The following is an 18129-nucleotide window of genomic DNA, read 5'->3' as shown; positions in this document are numbered from 1 at the left end:
GGCCAGGTCTAACAGGGATTCCTGTGACTAGCAGCCAGAAGAGCCGAAACAATGATGTCAAGAACAGATTTGCTCATTTTCATCACAAGAGAGGACAGAGGAAAATAAAAGATCTACTCAGGCTCAGCACCTGGCACATGAGAACATTACCAGTTCATACCAGCACAGCTTACCTTTCATTAGTTTCTATATCAAAACAGAACCTTTTGTCGATAGACTCTGTCTTCCTCCTCACGCAGTACTTCAGGGTTAAGTCCAAAGGCCCCTGATACAAGAGAAGGATTAATAGCCAATTTGAAAAGAAAATGCACAGAAGCTTCTTCTGCCTCCTGCAGTAGCCTCGGCCACTTGGAAGGCATCTGTCAGGGCAGCAGAAGTAATGTTTAGCCTCACTGAGAACCTTGTCCCTTCAAACAGTATTTGCAGCAGATGGTTTCTTCTTGCTCCAATAATTAATGGTTGAGACCAGGACAAAATGCTCAGGGTAGGTCAGTACTGTTTTCCAAGCACGGTAGATTAAATAGGAAGCTCATTATACATAATATAAGGGGAATGTAGGACAAATGGGTTGACCAAACGGCATTAAGTGTATCAAATAAAATTTTCATAAAACTTCCAGGTTGGGAGTGGCTTTATGCGACCCTCCTTCTATTAAATTGGCAGATGGAGGACGGGAGAGAAACATTTTCATTCCCCACCTCCAGACTCTTCAGGAAGACAGGAATCACAAAAGCAATCTCTCCAAAGATAGGGCAGGAGTAGAGAAAATGAGCAAATTTATATATTACTCAAAGTTCCATTTGATATTTCATATATGCAGAATAGTGTAGCCCACCTTAGTCTTATGGGCACTTCATAAGGCCACTGAAGTCCACTGTGTCCACAGATTAAAATTTCCCAATCCCACATTGTTCAGTTTCCCTCTATTATCTCAACAGAGACAATGTGGTATAGGAAAGAGAAGTAAGATTTATCAATTACCTACTATTTGCCACACATTATGCTAGGTATCTTTAAATCAACTTTCTTCATAACAACCCTTAGAAAGAAGTGAAGCTCAGAGAGGTAAAATGGCTTACCCAAAGTCACCCAAGTCAGTACAGTAGAAATAGTAATAAACTAGGAAGTTTAAAACCTGGGCTTTGTCTCAGTTATGCCATTTACTAGCTTACAATCCAGGGCAAACCGTTTTCCTCTCTGAATCTTAACTTCACAATCTATTAAATGGGGAAAATGCTAACCACCTAGCTGCCAGAAATTCAGAAACACTTCCCAAGTGCCAGGTCTGGGTCTAGGTACTATGCCATCCAAACTGGTCCATACAGTTGATCCAACTGATCAAACAATACTTCTTTTTGTATTTTATTTTTTTATTATGTTCAATTAGCCAATATATAATACATCATCAGTTTTTGATGCAGTGTTCAACAATTCATTAGTTGCACACAATACTTCTTTCTTATTGGCACAGTCAATCCCCCTTCGGGCCTATCCTTTTGCTGGTCCTACAGTATAAAAACTCAACTCTAATTTCATCCTTCAATCTGCCTTCTTTACCCCAATACTGAGGGTATCAAGAATTACTAGGCTTTCAAGAAGACAGTAACTAACAGCATTATATACTCACCCCCCCTCTTTAAACTCTCAACTCCCTCAGAGTGAAAGGCATCATAGCTCAGGGGCCTAGGCCCTGTCTATTACTCCAGGTTACCTCCAGCCACCCCCATCTGTTTTATGCTTCATCCATGCAGAAGTGCTCTCATTTCACACATGTCATAACTCTCATGATTCCATAACTGTAAATAATGTTTCCTCCACCTGCAATGACTTTATCTATACTCTTGGTCTGGCTAAACTCTTAATTGTTCTACAAACTGCAGTTCAGCTTTCATTTCCTCCAATATTCTTCCCCAATCCCATACACTGCTCACTATGTGTTTTGTGCATTATATTAAAACTTCCTGTTTTCATGCCTTATTTCCCCAATTGACTGAGAACTCAAGGGCATGGGCAGCATCTTATTTATCTTTATATCTCTAGGGTCTAGGAAAGAGTTAGTGCCCAAGAAATTTTTATGAACTACAGTATCATTCTTGCCATTTTTCTGATGAGGAAAATGATACTGAGTAACATTACATAATTTACTTGGGGTCAAAAAGCTACTAGGCCACAGAGCTAGGATTTAAACCCAGTTGTTGAAAGTCTATAAAAATACAGCACTCTTTCCTCTTACCACAACTGCCTGACAGGGAGATGATGGGGATCTTATAAAACATAATTTGGGAAGATAACCTGTAAAATGAGCAGCACAACACCAGTGGAAGTTGATAGGCTGAACTAGTAGGGAACACTGGTTAAGTACCATAGTCAGAAAGAGGGCTAATTCCGCCATCTTCAAATTGAACTATTAATACTTGACAGGGCTACTGGGAAAGTAAATGAGGCACATGCCGAAAAGTGTCTAGCTCAGTGCCTGGTACACAGCAGATGTTCAATAAATAGTGGATTTTATGGTGTTATTATAGTCTCACTTACTTGTATTGTTTACCTTTCTAAAACACAAACCAGTAATAGGAACTGAGAGAACTGACAAGAAGAAATTATTTCCAGCTTCATTTTAGGGAAATTCAAGTTACTACTTTACCTTCCCGTCCTTCTAAATAGAGAAACAAGTTCCTCTTTCCACTCCATAAGGAATCCCATATTAAAACCGCTTAGGCTGACACTATTGCAATTTTACAAGCAGCCACTCAATGAAAAGGGAAGAAGGAAAGAAAAACTAAAAGGAGAGCTTGTGCTCATCTCGTAGGAGGATATGAAAGTAGTATGTCCGCTTCTGTCTTGAGCTTTGTAGTAGGTGCCTGAGCAGGAGAGAAAGGGCCTAAATCAGCTTACTTTAAAGTCTGGGACTGGGAAAGTAATGTGTGTAGGAGAAGAAAAGGAAGAAACTATACGACAGTGCTTATAAGCACTAGCCAGTAAAATACATAGCTAAGTTCTGACAGAAATGGAAAAAATTCTGTGATAGAGCACAAGATAAATTTATTGAAACCACATTGAAAGGTACTTTGGCAATTAACAGACTGGAAACTAATAAGAGTTTTGGAGTCAGGAATGAGTAACTGGCCCATAGAGAAGCATGGATGAGGGTTCTGGAAACCCCATTTGGTACACTTCATTAGAGGTGCATTCCATCTCCAATACACGTTAAAAGCCGAGTGACAAAATTTTTGGCTAAAGACAAAAAAGGCAGTTTTCTATAGCCTGACACCAAATTTCAGTCCTCTCTAATTCTCTGTGAACAAGCCACACAAGAGAGATCTTCCACGGAAAGCACCAGCAATGGAGACAAATTGGTCCAATTCTTCTCCAAATTTCTGCCTACCAAATTGGGTCTTCTCACACCACCAAGGTTTAGTGCTAACAAATGAACCCTGTTGGACTTGTAAACAATTTGTCAATAATAGAAATCCTTAAAATCATGCCTTAAGACCCAGTCTGAGAGACAATTTAAGGTACACACTAAACTACTTTTAGAACATGAACAGTCTATCTATCAGCTTTTATCTTAATAAACCCTTGAGAGAGAGAGAGAGAGAGAATTTCCAAAGCCTCTACAAAGATAGGCGAAAATGAGATTGACAGAATAACAGTTTTTGGCTGTGTGCTCATATATATAGTATAGTACAGTAAATACAGTATAGTATGTAATAGATAAGATTAGGTTCTTCCAGGTAAGTATCTTCTTAGTGTGTTAAACTCATCTTGACATTTTAGGGGATAGGGAAGGTTTGGAGGACAGAAGAAGTATTACCTGCTTAAATATATCCAAACATTACATAGAATATGGGGTATAGGTTATTCCAACTTTAGGAAACAGACATACTTCTCTAAAAAAGGAATTTTGGAAAATGGTATTTTAAACACTAGCTATTTAAAGGAATCCTAAGAATCCTAAGAAGTAGGACTTCTTAAAAGCAGGTCACACTATCTTCCTGCAATTCATCCATATTCTTGCAAATTTTCTTGTACAATGGACAAGCACTTGTAACAATTTAATAAATGATCTGAGAAAGTACAAGCACTTTCAGAAGGCTTGACATAATTAATAGATATATTTCACTCAACTGAGTAGTATCTGGCCCAATGCAAACTTAGGTCAAGAGGAACATACAGAGTCATGGCTTCACATGACAGTGATAGACTTGATTCTTTTTTTTTTTTTTTTAAAGATTTTATTTATTTATTTGACAGAGAGAGACACAGCGAGAGAGGGAACACAAGCAGGGGGAATGGGAGAGGGAGAAGCAGGCTTCCCGCGGAGCAGAGAGCCCGATGTGGGGCTCGATCCCAGGACACTGGGATCATGACCTGAGCCGAAGGCAGACGCTTAACGACTGAGCCACCCAGGCGCCCCAGACTTGATTCTTTGACACTAAGTCAAGATATACTCTTTTCTGAGATGCAGTCACAGATGCATTTCAAAAAAATATGGCACACAAAAGAACTGACCTGTTTAGCACCTGGCTTCTGCTCCATAGGTGTCATGGTGAGCGTTTTGGTCTCCTTCTCATACTGGCAGTAATATTTCACCCAGGATATTCCCAAAGCCCCTACAATGATAGGCAAAAGTCAGCTGACAGACTGCATCCATTGGGCTATATGGTCAATACACTCCTAAAATGGAAGTGCTATAGTCTGCTCTTCATAGTCATAGGGCTTCAGATCTAGCTCTAACCTTCCCCTGAACTCCAACCCTGTGGGCTATCGACCCACAGCACATATAGAGATCCTAATCCTCATCAAATGCTTTCCACATTTGCTCTAGCTTGCTCTAAATAGCTTTTCTTGCCATGTCCCTTCTAAATGCTTCTACTGTTCATCCTATTGTATGAGCTGGACAGATCTGTAATCTTCTGCTTCTTCTTCCCTGTAACCTGTCCCATTTGATTGGTGGTTGGGTTCTGCTCATTCTTTTCCCCACATGTCTCTCCTTCAGCTGCTTCCTCCTCTCCATCCCTTTTAGAACTGAATTAGTTCAGGGCCCTATTGCTGAATTACTTGTAATGTTTTATGATCTACTTCAAACAAAATAAAAATTCACCATTTCACTAATTAATTATGACAGTGGCCTTCTCTCTGATTTCCCCCATTTCTGATCACTCCTTTCTAGTCCATTCTCCATTCTTTAGTTAAAGGAATATTTTTTAAATACTTCTCTTTATATAATTTTTCTTATAAATCATGCATGGCTTTCCCACTGTCTCTAAACTCAGGTTGGCCCACAAGACCCTTCATAATATGATCATATTTACCTTTCCTACTTTGTCTTTTGCCACCCTCTATGATCCTGTCTCACTGAATTACTTTCACTTACCAAATAAATAGGTGGCCATATATTTTTAGTCCAAATTCAATACATACTTAAGAGTGAATGGGTCACTACTAATAATTACATCAGGATGACAAGTGTAAACCGGGACTATTCTTGGCAAACTAAGACCCTGCAAATAAACTACATCCTCACACACCTTTGTGCCTGAGTAACATGCAATGGTGTATAACTGGAGTTTTTGTTCCCCCCTTTTTTTGCCTATCAAACTTCCACTCATAATTCAAGTCCTAATTCAAACATTGCTTCCTCAGTGAAGCCCTCAGATACATGCCCCAAATGCAGTACTCAACACATTTCCTTATAATTCTTGATATAGTTGTCTGCCTTCCTCAACAGACTATGAACTTCTTGGAGGCAAAACCAAGATTGGTTCATTTTTTTAAAATCCCCAATGCACTGCATATTGTCTGGCAAAAAGTATGCTCGATAAACATTCAACTGAATAGCAACGTCATATCCATTTGACAAATTAGAAAACTGGGGCACAGGAGGACCATGTAGCTAGTTGATATTACAGCCAAGATTACAAAATCATTATTCCCACATCTTTTATAATATAGTAGTAGTTCTCAACCAAGGGCAATTTTGCCAAAGAGATATTTGGCAATGTCTGGAGACATTTTAGATTGTCACACCTATAGAGTCCTATTAGAATAAAGTGAGGACAGGCCATAGATGCTGCTAAATACCCTATAATGTACATGATCCCCCAGCCCAAAATGTCAGCCCAAAATGTCAGTTGCACTGAGATTGAGAAATTCTGCAATGCAGAGTTGAAGAGATAAACCTGAAAGGTGGAAGAACATATCTTTGAAAACCACCAAAAGTTAATTTCTCTAAGAGAAGAAAAGATGATAATATCATTGCTTAAATGCCATGCTTTGTGAATTGCAGTAGTTTTTGCCACTGGTAACATCTGACTAGCCTCTTTTGCCTCTTCTTCTCAGGTATAATAATTCGGGGCAGGGCTGAAATCACAGGCTTTGGGAGCACTGGGTCATAGTTCATAAGGAAAATCAAAGAGCACATACAGATTTTCATAATGTAATTTAGGAAGCAGGAAGGCTTAAATACTCTGCAATATTCAGTGAATGGATAAGTTAACCCGTGGTCCTTGGTTAGCAATGAACAACTGTCTTGCTCACTGAAATCACAATGGTTGTTGTTTAGTGCTTTAAGAGCAAACATGTGCTCCTAAGACAGTGGAAGGTATAGGGTGTAGCGACAGGAGCAAAGGTTTTGGCATTTCACAGAACTGAGTTTACTCTTAGGCTTGCTACTTGACAGTTGGGTAACTTTCTTTTTTTTGCCTTTTTTTTTTTTATTATGTTCAATTAGCCAACATATAGTTGGGTAACTTTCAACTAGTGATCTCTCTAAGCCTCCATGGCCTCAAGTAAAATGGGTATGATAAGCGCTTTTAAAGACTAAATGAGATAGTATATTTAAAGCACTTAGCACCATGCCTGGTACATAGTAGGTGTAATAAATATTATTTTTCTGCCTCCTTTCCCCTACCTCCTTTTTTTCCCCAGTCACAGTCATCAGAAGGATTAAACAATTAACAATCCCCATTTTGAATCACAGAGAAAAACCTTAGATCTTATCAACCCAAAGTCTTTGGAAGACAAATCCTTAACCTCCCCCTCCAATTTCTCCTTCCTTTTCTTTTTTTCACTATTCCCAGACTCTTCTCCAAAGAGGTGTAGTTGTCAGGGGTCTGTAAACAATATGGGTGCCTGGAGTTTGGAGAAGCCAAGTGGCAGTAGGTGCTAGCCTACTGAAACCCAGTGGGTATCCTTGTATTCCCACACACATTTCTCTTGTGTATAGAGATAGCCTTCGATGGTAGGCTGTCCTGGAAGTTTGCATGTCTGGGGAGCTTCTTTCATCCTTTTCTTAAGTTCTTCCATCTCTTCCCGGGTACTGGAGAAATGATTTCTTGTCTGTGAAGATATTATCATTGTCATTATTATCATTATCACCATCATTATTAAAAAGCACTTATTGGTCACAGATCCAGTGCAGAGTTTTCTTGGTTTGCATATTATGTTACAACATAGCAAAAAAAAATGTAGAATAACATAGTGACTAGAAAACAATTTTATGGAGTCTAACAGTGCTAAAGACTAAAAGGGAAACAGAAACATAAATAGCAATATAAACATAAAAACACATCTGGGAGAATTTTTATTCTAGGGACTCACATAAGCCAATAAATAAGGGTTCTTAGAATTCTGAGCACTAGACTGAACTCTGCCTTACAGGATGGGAAACTGTAAAGAAGGTTTCCAAAGATAATATTATCATGGCAACTTCTAAGCTCCGCCTCAAGTAAAGTTACTGCCTACTTGACTCTGAATCAAATTCTGGCTATTAGGATAAAATACATGACAAGGTGCTATCTTTGAAGACAGGTCAATAGAAAAGTTATGTTTTCATTTTCATGAATAACAAAAGCTAATGGTAAGAAGAAATCTATTTAAAACTACACAACTAAAACACAATAGCAAAACACTGTTTGAAATGTGAGTATGAAAATCACTAGAGATAGGTCCTTAGTGTCCAGCCTCAAGACTGTTACATCAGTCAAAAAGGTGATCTGAACTACCTTATCTTGTTGGGCCCACTCTATTGATTATCCTGTGAATGAGTTCATCATATACACAGATACAAAGCATTGTTATTAAACTCATACTTTTCAAGTTCTATTTGGAGGAAGATTCAAATGATTAACCTGGTAATAGGAATATTTTATAAATCCATAGAAGTCAGGGGCTCTCACATTCTGGTGAAGGTGAGTACCCAGAAAGAGAAACAAAACAACGCTAAGTCAGGATCCTCCTAAACAACCAGGTGAGGTTTATTTCCACTACCAACCTTATTACCAACCTTTTTCATATAAAAATACAGATTTTATGCAATGTAACAACTAGTCCACAGTCACTATCTCAGTGATACCTTCTCTAACTGTGCCAAGCAGTCAAATGTTCCACTTTCTGTGCTTCCTTCAAATTTTTGGTCTTAACACTATCGAAACGCTTATCGCAAGGAATTATGATGTGTTCCAGTGTTTATGTCTCTTTCCTGTTCCCTGAGGAAAGAAAAACTAACATACTTCATTATGGTATGTCCATGTCTGGCACAGAGTATATATTATATCCATAACCATTCATTAAATGTGGGTTAAACAAATGAGAAAAAATATATATGTTACAAAGATGGGAAGGTGGTGCCTATGGCCATCTACAAAAACCAGCATGGGCAACAAGGTGAATAAAACCTTTATATATAATTTATTTAACTCTAGTAATTAATGAGAAAAGGAAGAGAGGGGAAAATGGGCATTCATGGTCATAAAACTCACAAGTGCCTTGACTGACCAACACGGAAGTAGCATAAGATCTGTGCTTAAACAAGCCCATAGCTGGGTTCTGATCTGACAGGGATGCAGTAAATTAGCAGCATTTAATATCTACTGGATAAACAGAGGTCAGTGGGTGGAAGGGTAGGTTTGAACAACAATAAGCCTCAAAGACTGGTAAGAGTTGAAACTGGAAGAGCAAGCACACTAAAATATTTATGATCCACACTAGAATGTCCTGACAAATTGGCTAGAATGCAATAAGCTGGGATTTCAAGGTCAAGGTCATTGGGACTGAAATACAATTGGAATGCAGGGACAGGTGAAGAAACCCACATGCGAACTCACATTCTGCAAACTGAGCTGGAGCTGCTGTTTGTATGGGAGAAAATCCTGTGTGAGCTCCACAGTCAAGCTGTTGGAAATGAAGAGACTATGAAGAAAGGCCAACACCTAGGGAAAATGTGTAAAAATAACTTTATCACCAGTACCTTCTCATTACCAAATAAAGGAAAAAGAAACATGGAAAAGAAATCCCACATACCGAGCACAGTGTTAAAAGTAATCGTGAAAACACAAACAGGTCTACACATAGCTATTCTTTTATTAAACATTTACACTGAACTTAGTTCCAGACTATAAGAACTACTAAAAATGTATTCATTCAGATCCTTTCCAGATAGCATACAAAACCATTCATAGTTTGGACCATATGGGAATAGACTGTGTATTTTCTCTCTATATCCTCAGAATTGGCACAGAGTAGATACTCAGTATTTGTTGAATAAATAGATAAGTGAATAAATGAGTAAAGTAAGATTCTGTACCTTAATGAAGACTGCCCTAATGCTAAAAGATTCAAAGAGTGTGAGCCCATTTTCAAATTAGAAATGTTTCAGAGGGGTTTCAGAATAAGACATAGAAATGATCAATAAAATTTTTTTAATGTTCCAAATATTCAACCTCATTAATAATTAAATACACAGAAATAAAAACAATGAAAATATGATTTAATCTATGAAATACAAACCTTTAAACAATAACGCTCAATTCTGGCAATAGTGAAGTGTAATAATAGGAAGTAGTAATAACTGCTCTATTCTTTTTAGAAAATAAGCAGGTAGGTATATGTAAATATGCACACAGATACACCATATGCATATACACATGCATATATTATAAATATAAACACAAACTATATTTATGTATATATACATAAACATGTAACAACTATGTACATACACACATGTATATATATGTGTGTGTGTATATATATGTGTGTGTACCACATACATTATCATATACAAAATCTTTCTGTTTCTCCTCCAAGCTTTCTCATCTCAGGAAATGACACTACCACCCACTCAATCAAGCCAGAAAGTAAAGAATCATCCTTGATTTCTCTTCCACTCACATATCAATCCAAATCCTATCAGTTTTTCCACCAAAATATATTTCCAATCCAGACATTCTTTTCTGTTTCCACTTTCACCACCCTAACCCAAACCAACATCTTTTCTTGCCTAGACTGCTGTAGTAGCCTCCTATTTGGTTTCCTTACTTCCACTTTTGTTCTCTTCCAAGCCATTCTCCACACAACAAAATCAGCTCATGTCATATCTAGCTTAACACTTATCAGTGGTTTCCCACTACACTTAGACTAATATCCAAACTCTTTACCATGATTACAAGTCCTATGCCTTCCTATCATACACTTTTCCATCGCCTGTATCTAAAGGCACTAATCTTTTCATCCCTCAAGCATACATTCTGTCCTAACTTAAGGACCATGCACATGTGTTTTTCTGTGTTTTAATATTATTTCCCCATTATTCATGTGGCCTCATCCTCTCTTTCTTTAGAACTTAAGTGATACTTTCAGAGTTCCTCTTTGACCACTTAATCTAAAGTAGCTGCCCATTCTTGTTATTTGTTTTAGCCCTTATCATAACTTACAATTAGTTTTATTTATGTGTATCCTTCTTTCCCTTCTGTCTACCCAATAAGAGTGTAGTCTTCATAAAGACAGAAACAGAGTCTGTCTTGTTCACTGTAGAATACCCAGTGTTTAGCACAGTGCCTGACATATAATAGAAGCTCAATTATTTTTTGTATAAATGAATAAACACTTGGCTGCACACACATATATATGCAGATATATAAAAATGTGAGGACAGATACACATGTACAAAGGTATACATGCTCATGTGCAAAACATATACATGTGTACACAGACCTGCACACAGGTGTACATACACCCACATCTACAAGTACAAAGACACACATAAATAGAGAAAGAAATATAATAGATACACAGAAAATCTGGAAGGAAAATGCCAAAATATTAACAGTGATTATCTCTGTATGGGGAATTTGTTATTTTTGTTTTTCTTATAATTTTTTTCTAGCTTTTCTGCACCAAGAGTTAAAATTCAACATAGTTGTCAAATCAAAGCATACCTCTTTTATAGTCAAGGAGATGTAAGTAGAAAAAAATAAAGAAGATAGAAGTAAAAGTAGTACAATAGGAAGTCATTGAGTGCAAGGGACATGAGCTCCTAGAACACTGACTGGCATATGATAGGCACTTTAGAAGATTTATGAAAGCATGAGAGCAAGGAAGGGAAGAGAACAAGGTAAAAGGAAGGGTGACAGAGAAATCAAAGGAGGGAGAAAAGTAGAAAGGAAGCAAAAAAAGAGAAGGAAAGAAAAATCATAGCTGGGGGGAGAGAAAATGGGAGAGGAAAAAAGGTGGGGGAGGGGAGGTAAGGAAGAGAGATAAAATATTATTAGTAAGAGAGCAAGAGTAACCCAAGCTAGTGTGTTTATTTTCTTGATATTCATTATTAAGCATTAAATATCCTTCACCATCTTTGAAATTTCAATTTTATGGTCAAAGTAATCTACATTAACCTGGCATTTGGTAAATATTTTTAGACTATTCATCAACAGATAGAACTTACTGGCTCCACAATGTTGAACTTCTTGGACTCCTGAACTTCCTGGATTTGATAAACATAATCAAGGGAGGACTCAAAGAAATTGTGCCTCTCCTTGTCCACCTGGAGGTCTGCCTGTAGAAGAAGAGTGGCAAATGTCACATAACAGCATAATCATTTATGCAAGTCACTGCTTAGGGACTCAACAGAATGCTAGAGCTAGGGGAGAATTTAGCCATCAAGTAATGATCTTAATTCTTTTATTTTACAGACATAGAATTATAAATCAAGAAATAAAAAGTGATCAATGTGAAACTTCTGGTTTCTGGTCCAACAATTAAAAAGCTTGAAAGTTATCTCACCCATCCTCACAAGATAAATGATGAACAAGTTGAAAGTGAACAACTCCCCTTGGAAACAACAGAGAACTGAAGTCAGAGGGAAAACAGTTGCCTCAAATATTGGATAGAGAGTTGAAAATGGAGAATCGGAGCTTACCAGAGCAGAAGCCCAGAAGCAGAAACCTGTTACTGCAGACAATATCAGACTATCAGTTATTTAAGAATAACTCTCAGGCCCTTGGATGGCTCACTCAGTTAAGCATCTGACCTTTGCTTTCAGCTCAGGTCATGATCTCAGGGCCGTGATATCGAGCCCCACATCAGGATCCAAGCTCAGCAGAGAGTCTGCTTGAGAGTCTCTCTCCCTCTGCCCCTGCCACACCCCACACTCATCTCTCTCTCTCTCTCTCTCTCAAATAAATAAATATTTTTTTTTAAAAGAATACCTCTCTAAGGAAATCCAAAGACAACAGGGAAAACAGAAAGAAAAATACCAGAGGAAATTCTGGCTTCTGAGAACAATAGCTAGAATAAACCAAGCATAGTCTAACAGCAAACTAAGCACAGCTTAACTCCTAGTTACATAAACATAAAGCCTCATACAAAAGGTCTATTTATCTCAGTTCCTTTTACCTGGAACACCATGCCTGGCTTACAACAAAATAGTACAAGGCATTCAAAAGGGCAACAACAACAACAAAAACCAGTTTGAATATAAACAACAAACATCAAAACCAAACTTAGATAAGGCAAAGATAGTGGATGGTGGAATTATTACACCAGAAATTACAGTAAGGGCTTTAATTGAAAAAGAGAATACACAAAAACACATGAGTAATATATGTGGATATGTGAAAACTTGAAGAAATAATCAAAAGGAAATGCTAGAAATCAAAAACAATAGCAGAAATGAAGAATTGAATGGGCTTATCAACAGACTGAACAAAGCTATAAAAAGAATCACTGAACTTGAAGATATGTTAATAGAAACTTCAAAAACTGAAATGCAAAGAGAAAAAAGAATAAAAAAGATAGAGTCAAATATTTAAGAAGTGTTGGGCAATTATAAAAGGTGTAAGTTATGCATGCTAGGAATGCCAAAAGGAGAAGAAAAGGAGAAACATAAGAAATACTTAAAGTGATGACTAAAAGTTTTCCAGAATTAGGTACCAAACAAAAGATACAGAAAGCTCAGAGAACAACAGCAGTATAAATACAAAAAAATCTATATGTAGGCATATCATATTCAAACTGCACAAAGTTAAAGACACAGAAAAAATCTTGAAAGAAAATCTTCAAGAGGAAACACCTTATCTAAAGAGGGGCAAGAATAAAATTTCCCTTAAGAGACCATGCAAAAAGAAGAGAGTAGAGTGAGATATTTAAGATATTGAAAGAAAAATCACAAATTTAGAATTCTGTATCCAGTGATGTTATTTTTCAAAACTGAAGAAAAATTTAAGATTTTCTCAAACAAACAAAAATTGAAGGAATGTGTTGCCAGTAGAATTATGACCCAAGAAATGTTATAAGAGGGGTGCCTGGGTGGCTCAGTCGTTAAGTGTCTGCCTTCAGCTCAGGTCATGATCCCAGAATCCTGGGATCGAGCCCCGCATCTGTAGAAAAAAAAAAAAAAAAACCTGTAAAAAAAAAAAAAAAAAAAAAACCTGTAAAAAAAAAAAAACTGTAAAAAAAATCTGTAAAAAAAAAATGTTATAAGAATTTCTTCAAGCAGAGGGAAAACTATGTAAGTGAGAAATGCATACCAACATAAAGAAAAGAAGAGCACTAGAGAAGAAATAAAGGAAGGTAAAATAAAATCACATTTTTTCTTTTTTTTTAAGATTTTATTTCTTTATTTGACAGAGAGACACAGTGAGAGAGGGATCACAAGCAGGGGAGTGGGAGAGAGAGAAGCAGGTTTTCCGCTGAGCAGGGAGCCCAATGTGGGGCTCGATCCCAGGACCCTGGGATCATGACCTGAGCAAAAGGCAGACGCTTAATGACTGAGCCACCCAGGTGCTGACATTTTTTCTTATTTTTAACTAATCTTACAGGTTAGAGTTTGTCCAAAATAATAATTGTAACAATGTATTTGGTAATTATACGTTATTCAAAAGTAAAATGAATGACATCAATATTATATGGGACTGAAGGGAGAAATTGAAAGTATTGTTATAAGGTTCCTGTGCCACAGCAGTATGTTATTTGAAAGTACACATGGATTAAATGCATATGGCAAAAAAGATTAACCACTAAAAGTTTTTTAAAAAGTATAATTCATATGCTAGGAGAGGACAAAAAATGGAATCATATAAAACTTTAAGTTAAAAAAAAGAGAAGGCAGGAAAAAACTTAAGAGGACAAAAAAATAAAGGGTAGCAAACAACAAACACGGTAGATATCTGTTCAACTATATCAATCACTTTAAAGGTTAATGGCCTAAACACACCAATTAAAAGTCAGAGACTGTCAAAGTGCATAAAAAATAAGAGCCAAATATATGTTATGCATAAGACATCACTTGAAATATAAATGACATAGAGAGACTAAAAGTAAAGGTATGGAAAGATATTCCATGCTGACAGGTATCAAAAGAAAGCTGGAGTAGCTATATTAATTTCAGAAAAAGGAGACTTCAGAGCAACAAAACCTGTCAGGGGAAAAGAGGGGCATAACATAATGATAAATGGGTCAGTTCTCTAAGAAGATATAACAACCCTTATTATGTATAATAGAAAATCAAAACATGTGAGGCCAAAAACTGATAAAAATAAATGAATCCACAATTAGAGTTGGAAATTTCAACATTCCTCTCTCAGTAATTGAGGCAGAAAATCAGTAAACACATAACTGAATTGAACAGCACCATCAACCAACAGGATCTAATTAACATCTGTAGAACACTTTATCTAACAACAGCAGAACACACCTTATTTCAAGTTCACATAGAACAAGCACCATGATCAACCACATTCTGGGACATACAATACACCTGAATAAATTCAGAAGAATAGTAATCATACAAAGTATGCTCTCAGACCATGATTAAATTACACTAGAAGTCAATAACAAACAATGGCTGGAACCTGCCAAAATACTTAAGAGATTAAACAGCACATTTCTAACTGATACATAGGTCAAAGAAGAATTCGTAAGAGAAAACAAAAAATATTTTGAACTAAATGACAAAGAAAATGCAACTTAGTATTTGTGGATGCAGTGAAGGCAATACTTACAGAAATGTTTATAGCATGAAAGGCATATATTAGAAGAAATCTAAAATCAATAATTTAAGATTCCACCTTAGTAAACCAGAAAAAGAAGAGCAAATTACAACCAGAATAAGCAGAAGAAAATAAATAATAACAAGTTTAAGGAAACCAATAAAATTAACAGGAAATCATAGAAAAAATCAACAAACTCAAAAGCTGGTTAATTCAAAACATCAAGGAAATTGATAAGACTATAGCCAGGTTAAGGAAGAAAGAGAAGACCTAAATTTAAAATGTCAGAAATGAAAGAGGGGTCATCACTACTGATCTCATGGATATTAAAAGGATAATGAGGGAGTATTTATAACAACTCTATGGCCTAAAATTTGATAACCTAAAAGAAATAAACCAATTCCTTGAAAGACACAATCTCACAAAACTCACACAAGGTGAAATCACACAATCTGAAAGGATTGATATTTATTAAAGGAATTAAATAAATAATTAAAAGCCTTCCAAAAAAGAAAGCACTAGGCCATGGTGGGTTCACTGGTGAATTTTACTAGATATTTTAAAGAAGAAATGATCCCAAAGTTCTACACTCTCTCCCAGAAAATAGAATCAGAGGGAATATTTCCTAACTCCTTCTCTGAGGTCAGCATTACCCTGACACTAAAACCAGACAAAAACATTACAATAAAGGAAATGTACAAATCAGTATATCTCATAAACATAGATGAAAAAATTCTAAACAAAATATTAGCAAATCAAATCCAACAAGGTCTAAAAAATTATATAAAAATTATATATAAATTATATATAAAAAATATACAGGACCACACGGGATTTACTCCACATATGCTAGGCTGGTGACACATTCAAAAATCAATTGATGTAGATCATCACATCAACAACCCAAAGAATAAAAATCATATGATCATACCAACAGATATAGAAAAAATATTTGACAAAATCCAACATCCATCCATTTATGAGAAAAACATTCAACAAACTAAAATTATATGGGAACTTCCTTAATTTGATAAAGAACATCTGCAAAAAACCTACAGCTAACATCATATTTGATGGTGAGAAACTAGATGCTTTCCCTCTAAGATCAGTAACAACTCCTATTCAAATCATAGTGGAATTCCAAGCTAGTGCAATAAGAAAAGGAGATAAAAGATATATACATTGGGAAGGAAGTAGTAATACTATCTTTGTTCACACAAGACACAATTGTGTGTGTAGAAAAGTCCCAAAAGAATCAACAAAAATCTGTTGGAACTAATAAGTAACTACATAGTACAACTGCAGGATACAAAGTTGATGTACAAAAGTCAATTCCTACATGCTAACAGTGGACAATTGGAATCTGAAGTGAAAAACACAAAAAAACTTGCATTAGAAGAAAATTTGAAATACTTTGGCATATAAAATATGCATAAGGTCTATATAAAGAAAAATATAAAACTAATAAAGGAAATCAAAGATCTACATTAATCAAGAGATATTACATGTATAGGCATAGAAAGAAAATATTATGAAGATGTCATTTCTTCACAACTTGATCTATACATTCAGTGCAATCCAATTCAAAATCAATGCAAGCTATTTTCTGTATATCAACAAAGTTACGCTGAAGTTTATACAGAGTGGGAAAAAAAAATCTAGAAAAGCCAACCCAATATTGGGAGAGAAAAACAAATTAAAGTATTGACATTATCTGGCTTCAAATTTCCTATAAAGCTATAGTAATCAAAACAATGTGCCACTGGTGAAAGAATAGACAAATAGATCAAAGGAACAGAAAAGAAAACCTGAAAGGTATAATTATACATAAATATAGTCAGTCAATCTCTGACAATGGAGCAAAGGCAATTCAAGAAAAGCAAAGATAGTCTTTTCAACAAATGGTGCTGGTACAACTGCACATCCTCATGCAAAAAAAAATGAATCTAGAAAGACAGATCTTACATTTTTTTCCAACAATTAACCCCAAATAAACCACAGAACTAATTGTAAAAAGTAAAACTCTAATACTCTCAGATTACTGAAGAGAAAATTTAGGTTACCTTGGACTTGGTGATGTTTTTTCTTAATTTTTATTAAATTATTTAATTTAAAAAATTTAATCTAAATATTACGTAGTTAACATACAGGGTAATATTGGTTTCTGGAGTAGAATTCAGTGATTCATCAATTACATACAACACCCAGCGCTCATTAGAAAAAGTACCCAATTTAATAACCATCACCCATCTAGCTGACCCCCACACACATCCCCCCATCAATACTGAATTTGTTCTCTATCATTAAGAGTCTCATAGGACTTGCTTCCCTCTCTCTTTCTTTTATATTCCCCTTTCACACGTGTACATGTATTTTCTTTCTTAAGTTCCAAATGAGTGAGATCATATGGTATTTGTCATTCTCTGACTGACTTATTTCACTTAGCAGAATACATTCTAGCTCCATGCACATCATTGCAAATGGCAATATTTCATTCTTTTTATGGCTGAGTAATATTCCATTTTGTATATATACCAAATATTCTTTATCCATTCTTCAGTTGATGGAGATGTGGGCTTTCTCCATCATTTCGCTATAGTTGATAATGGTGCTATAAACATTGGGGTGCATGCACCCCTTTCAAATATGTATTTTGTATCCTTTGGGGAAATGCTTATTAGTGCAATAGCTGGATTATAGGGTAGTTCTATTTTTAACCCTATAAGGAACCTCCATACTGTTCTCCAGAGGGGCTACACCACTTTGCATTCCCACCAATGGTGCAAGAGGGTTCCCTTTCTCCAAATCCTCTCCAACACCTGTTCTTTCTTGTTTTATTAATTTTAGCCATCCTGACAGGTGT

General features: G+C 36.1%; 1 protein-coding gene across 3 annotated transcripts in view; it reads right to left on the bottom strand.

The window, feature by feature from the left end:
• The window catches only part of OPHN1 (oligophrenin 1), a 507505-nt gene that overhangs the window by 186991 nt on the left and 302385 nt on the right, over positions 1-18129 (bottom strand). For all 3 annotated transcript variants that reach the window (XM_032393808.1, XM_032393806.1, XM_032393807.1), the window contains exons 7-11: positions 11723-11833; positions 9108-9212; positions 7212-7341; positions 4513-4613; positions 174-265 (exon numbers count right to left, since the gene is read on the bottom strand). In XM_032393808.1, the coding sequence (XP_032249699.1) occupies positions 174-265; positions 4513-4613; positions 7212-7341; positions 9108-9212; positions 11723-11833 (539 nt within the window). The remainder of the gene's footprint in view (positions 1-173; positions 266-4512; positions 4614-7211; positions 7342-9107; positions 9213-11722; positions 11834-18129) is intronic.

Source organism: Phoca vitulina, unplaced genomic scaffold (genome assembly GCF_004348235.1).
Source record: "Phoca vitulina isolate PV1807 unplaced genomic scaffold, GSC_HSeal_1.0 scaffold77, whole genome shotgun sequence".
NCBI classification, from domain to species: domain Eukaryota; kingdom Metazoa; phylum Chordata; class Mammalia; order Carnivora; family Phocidae; genus Phoca; species Phoca vitulina.
Note: the sequence above shows the minus strand (reverse complement) of the source record. Positions and strands in the feature narration are given on the sequence as shown.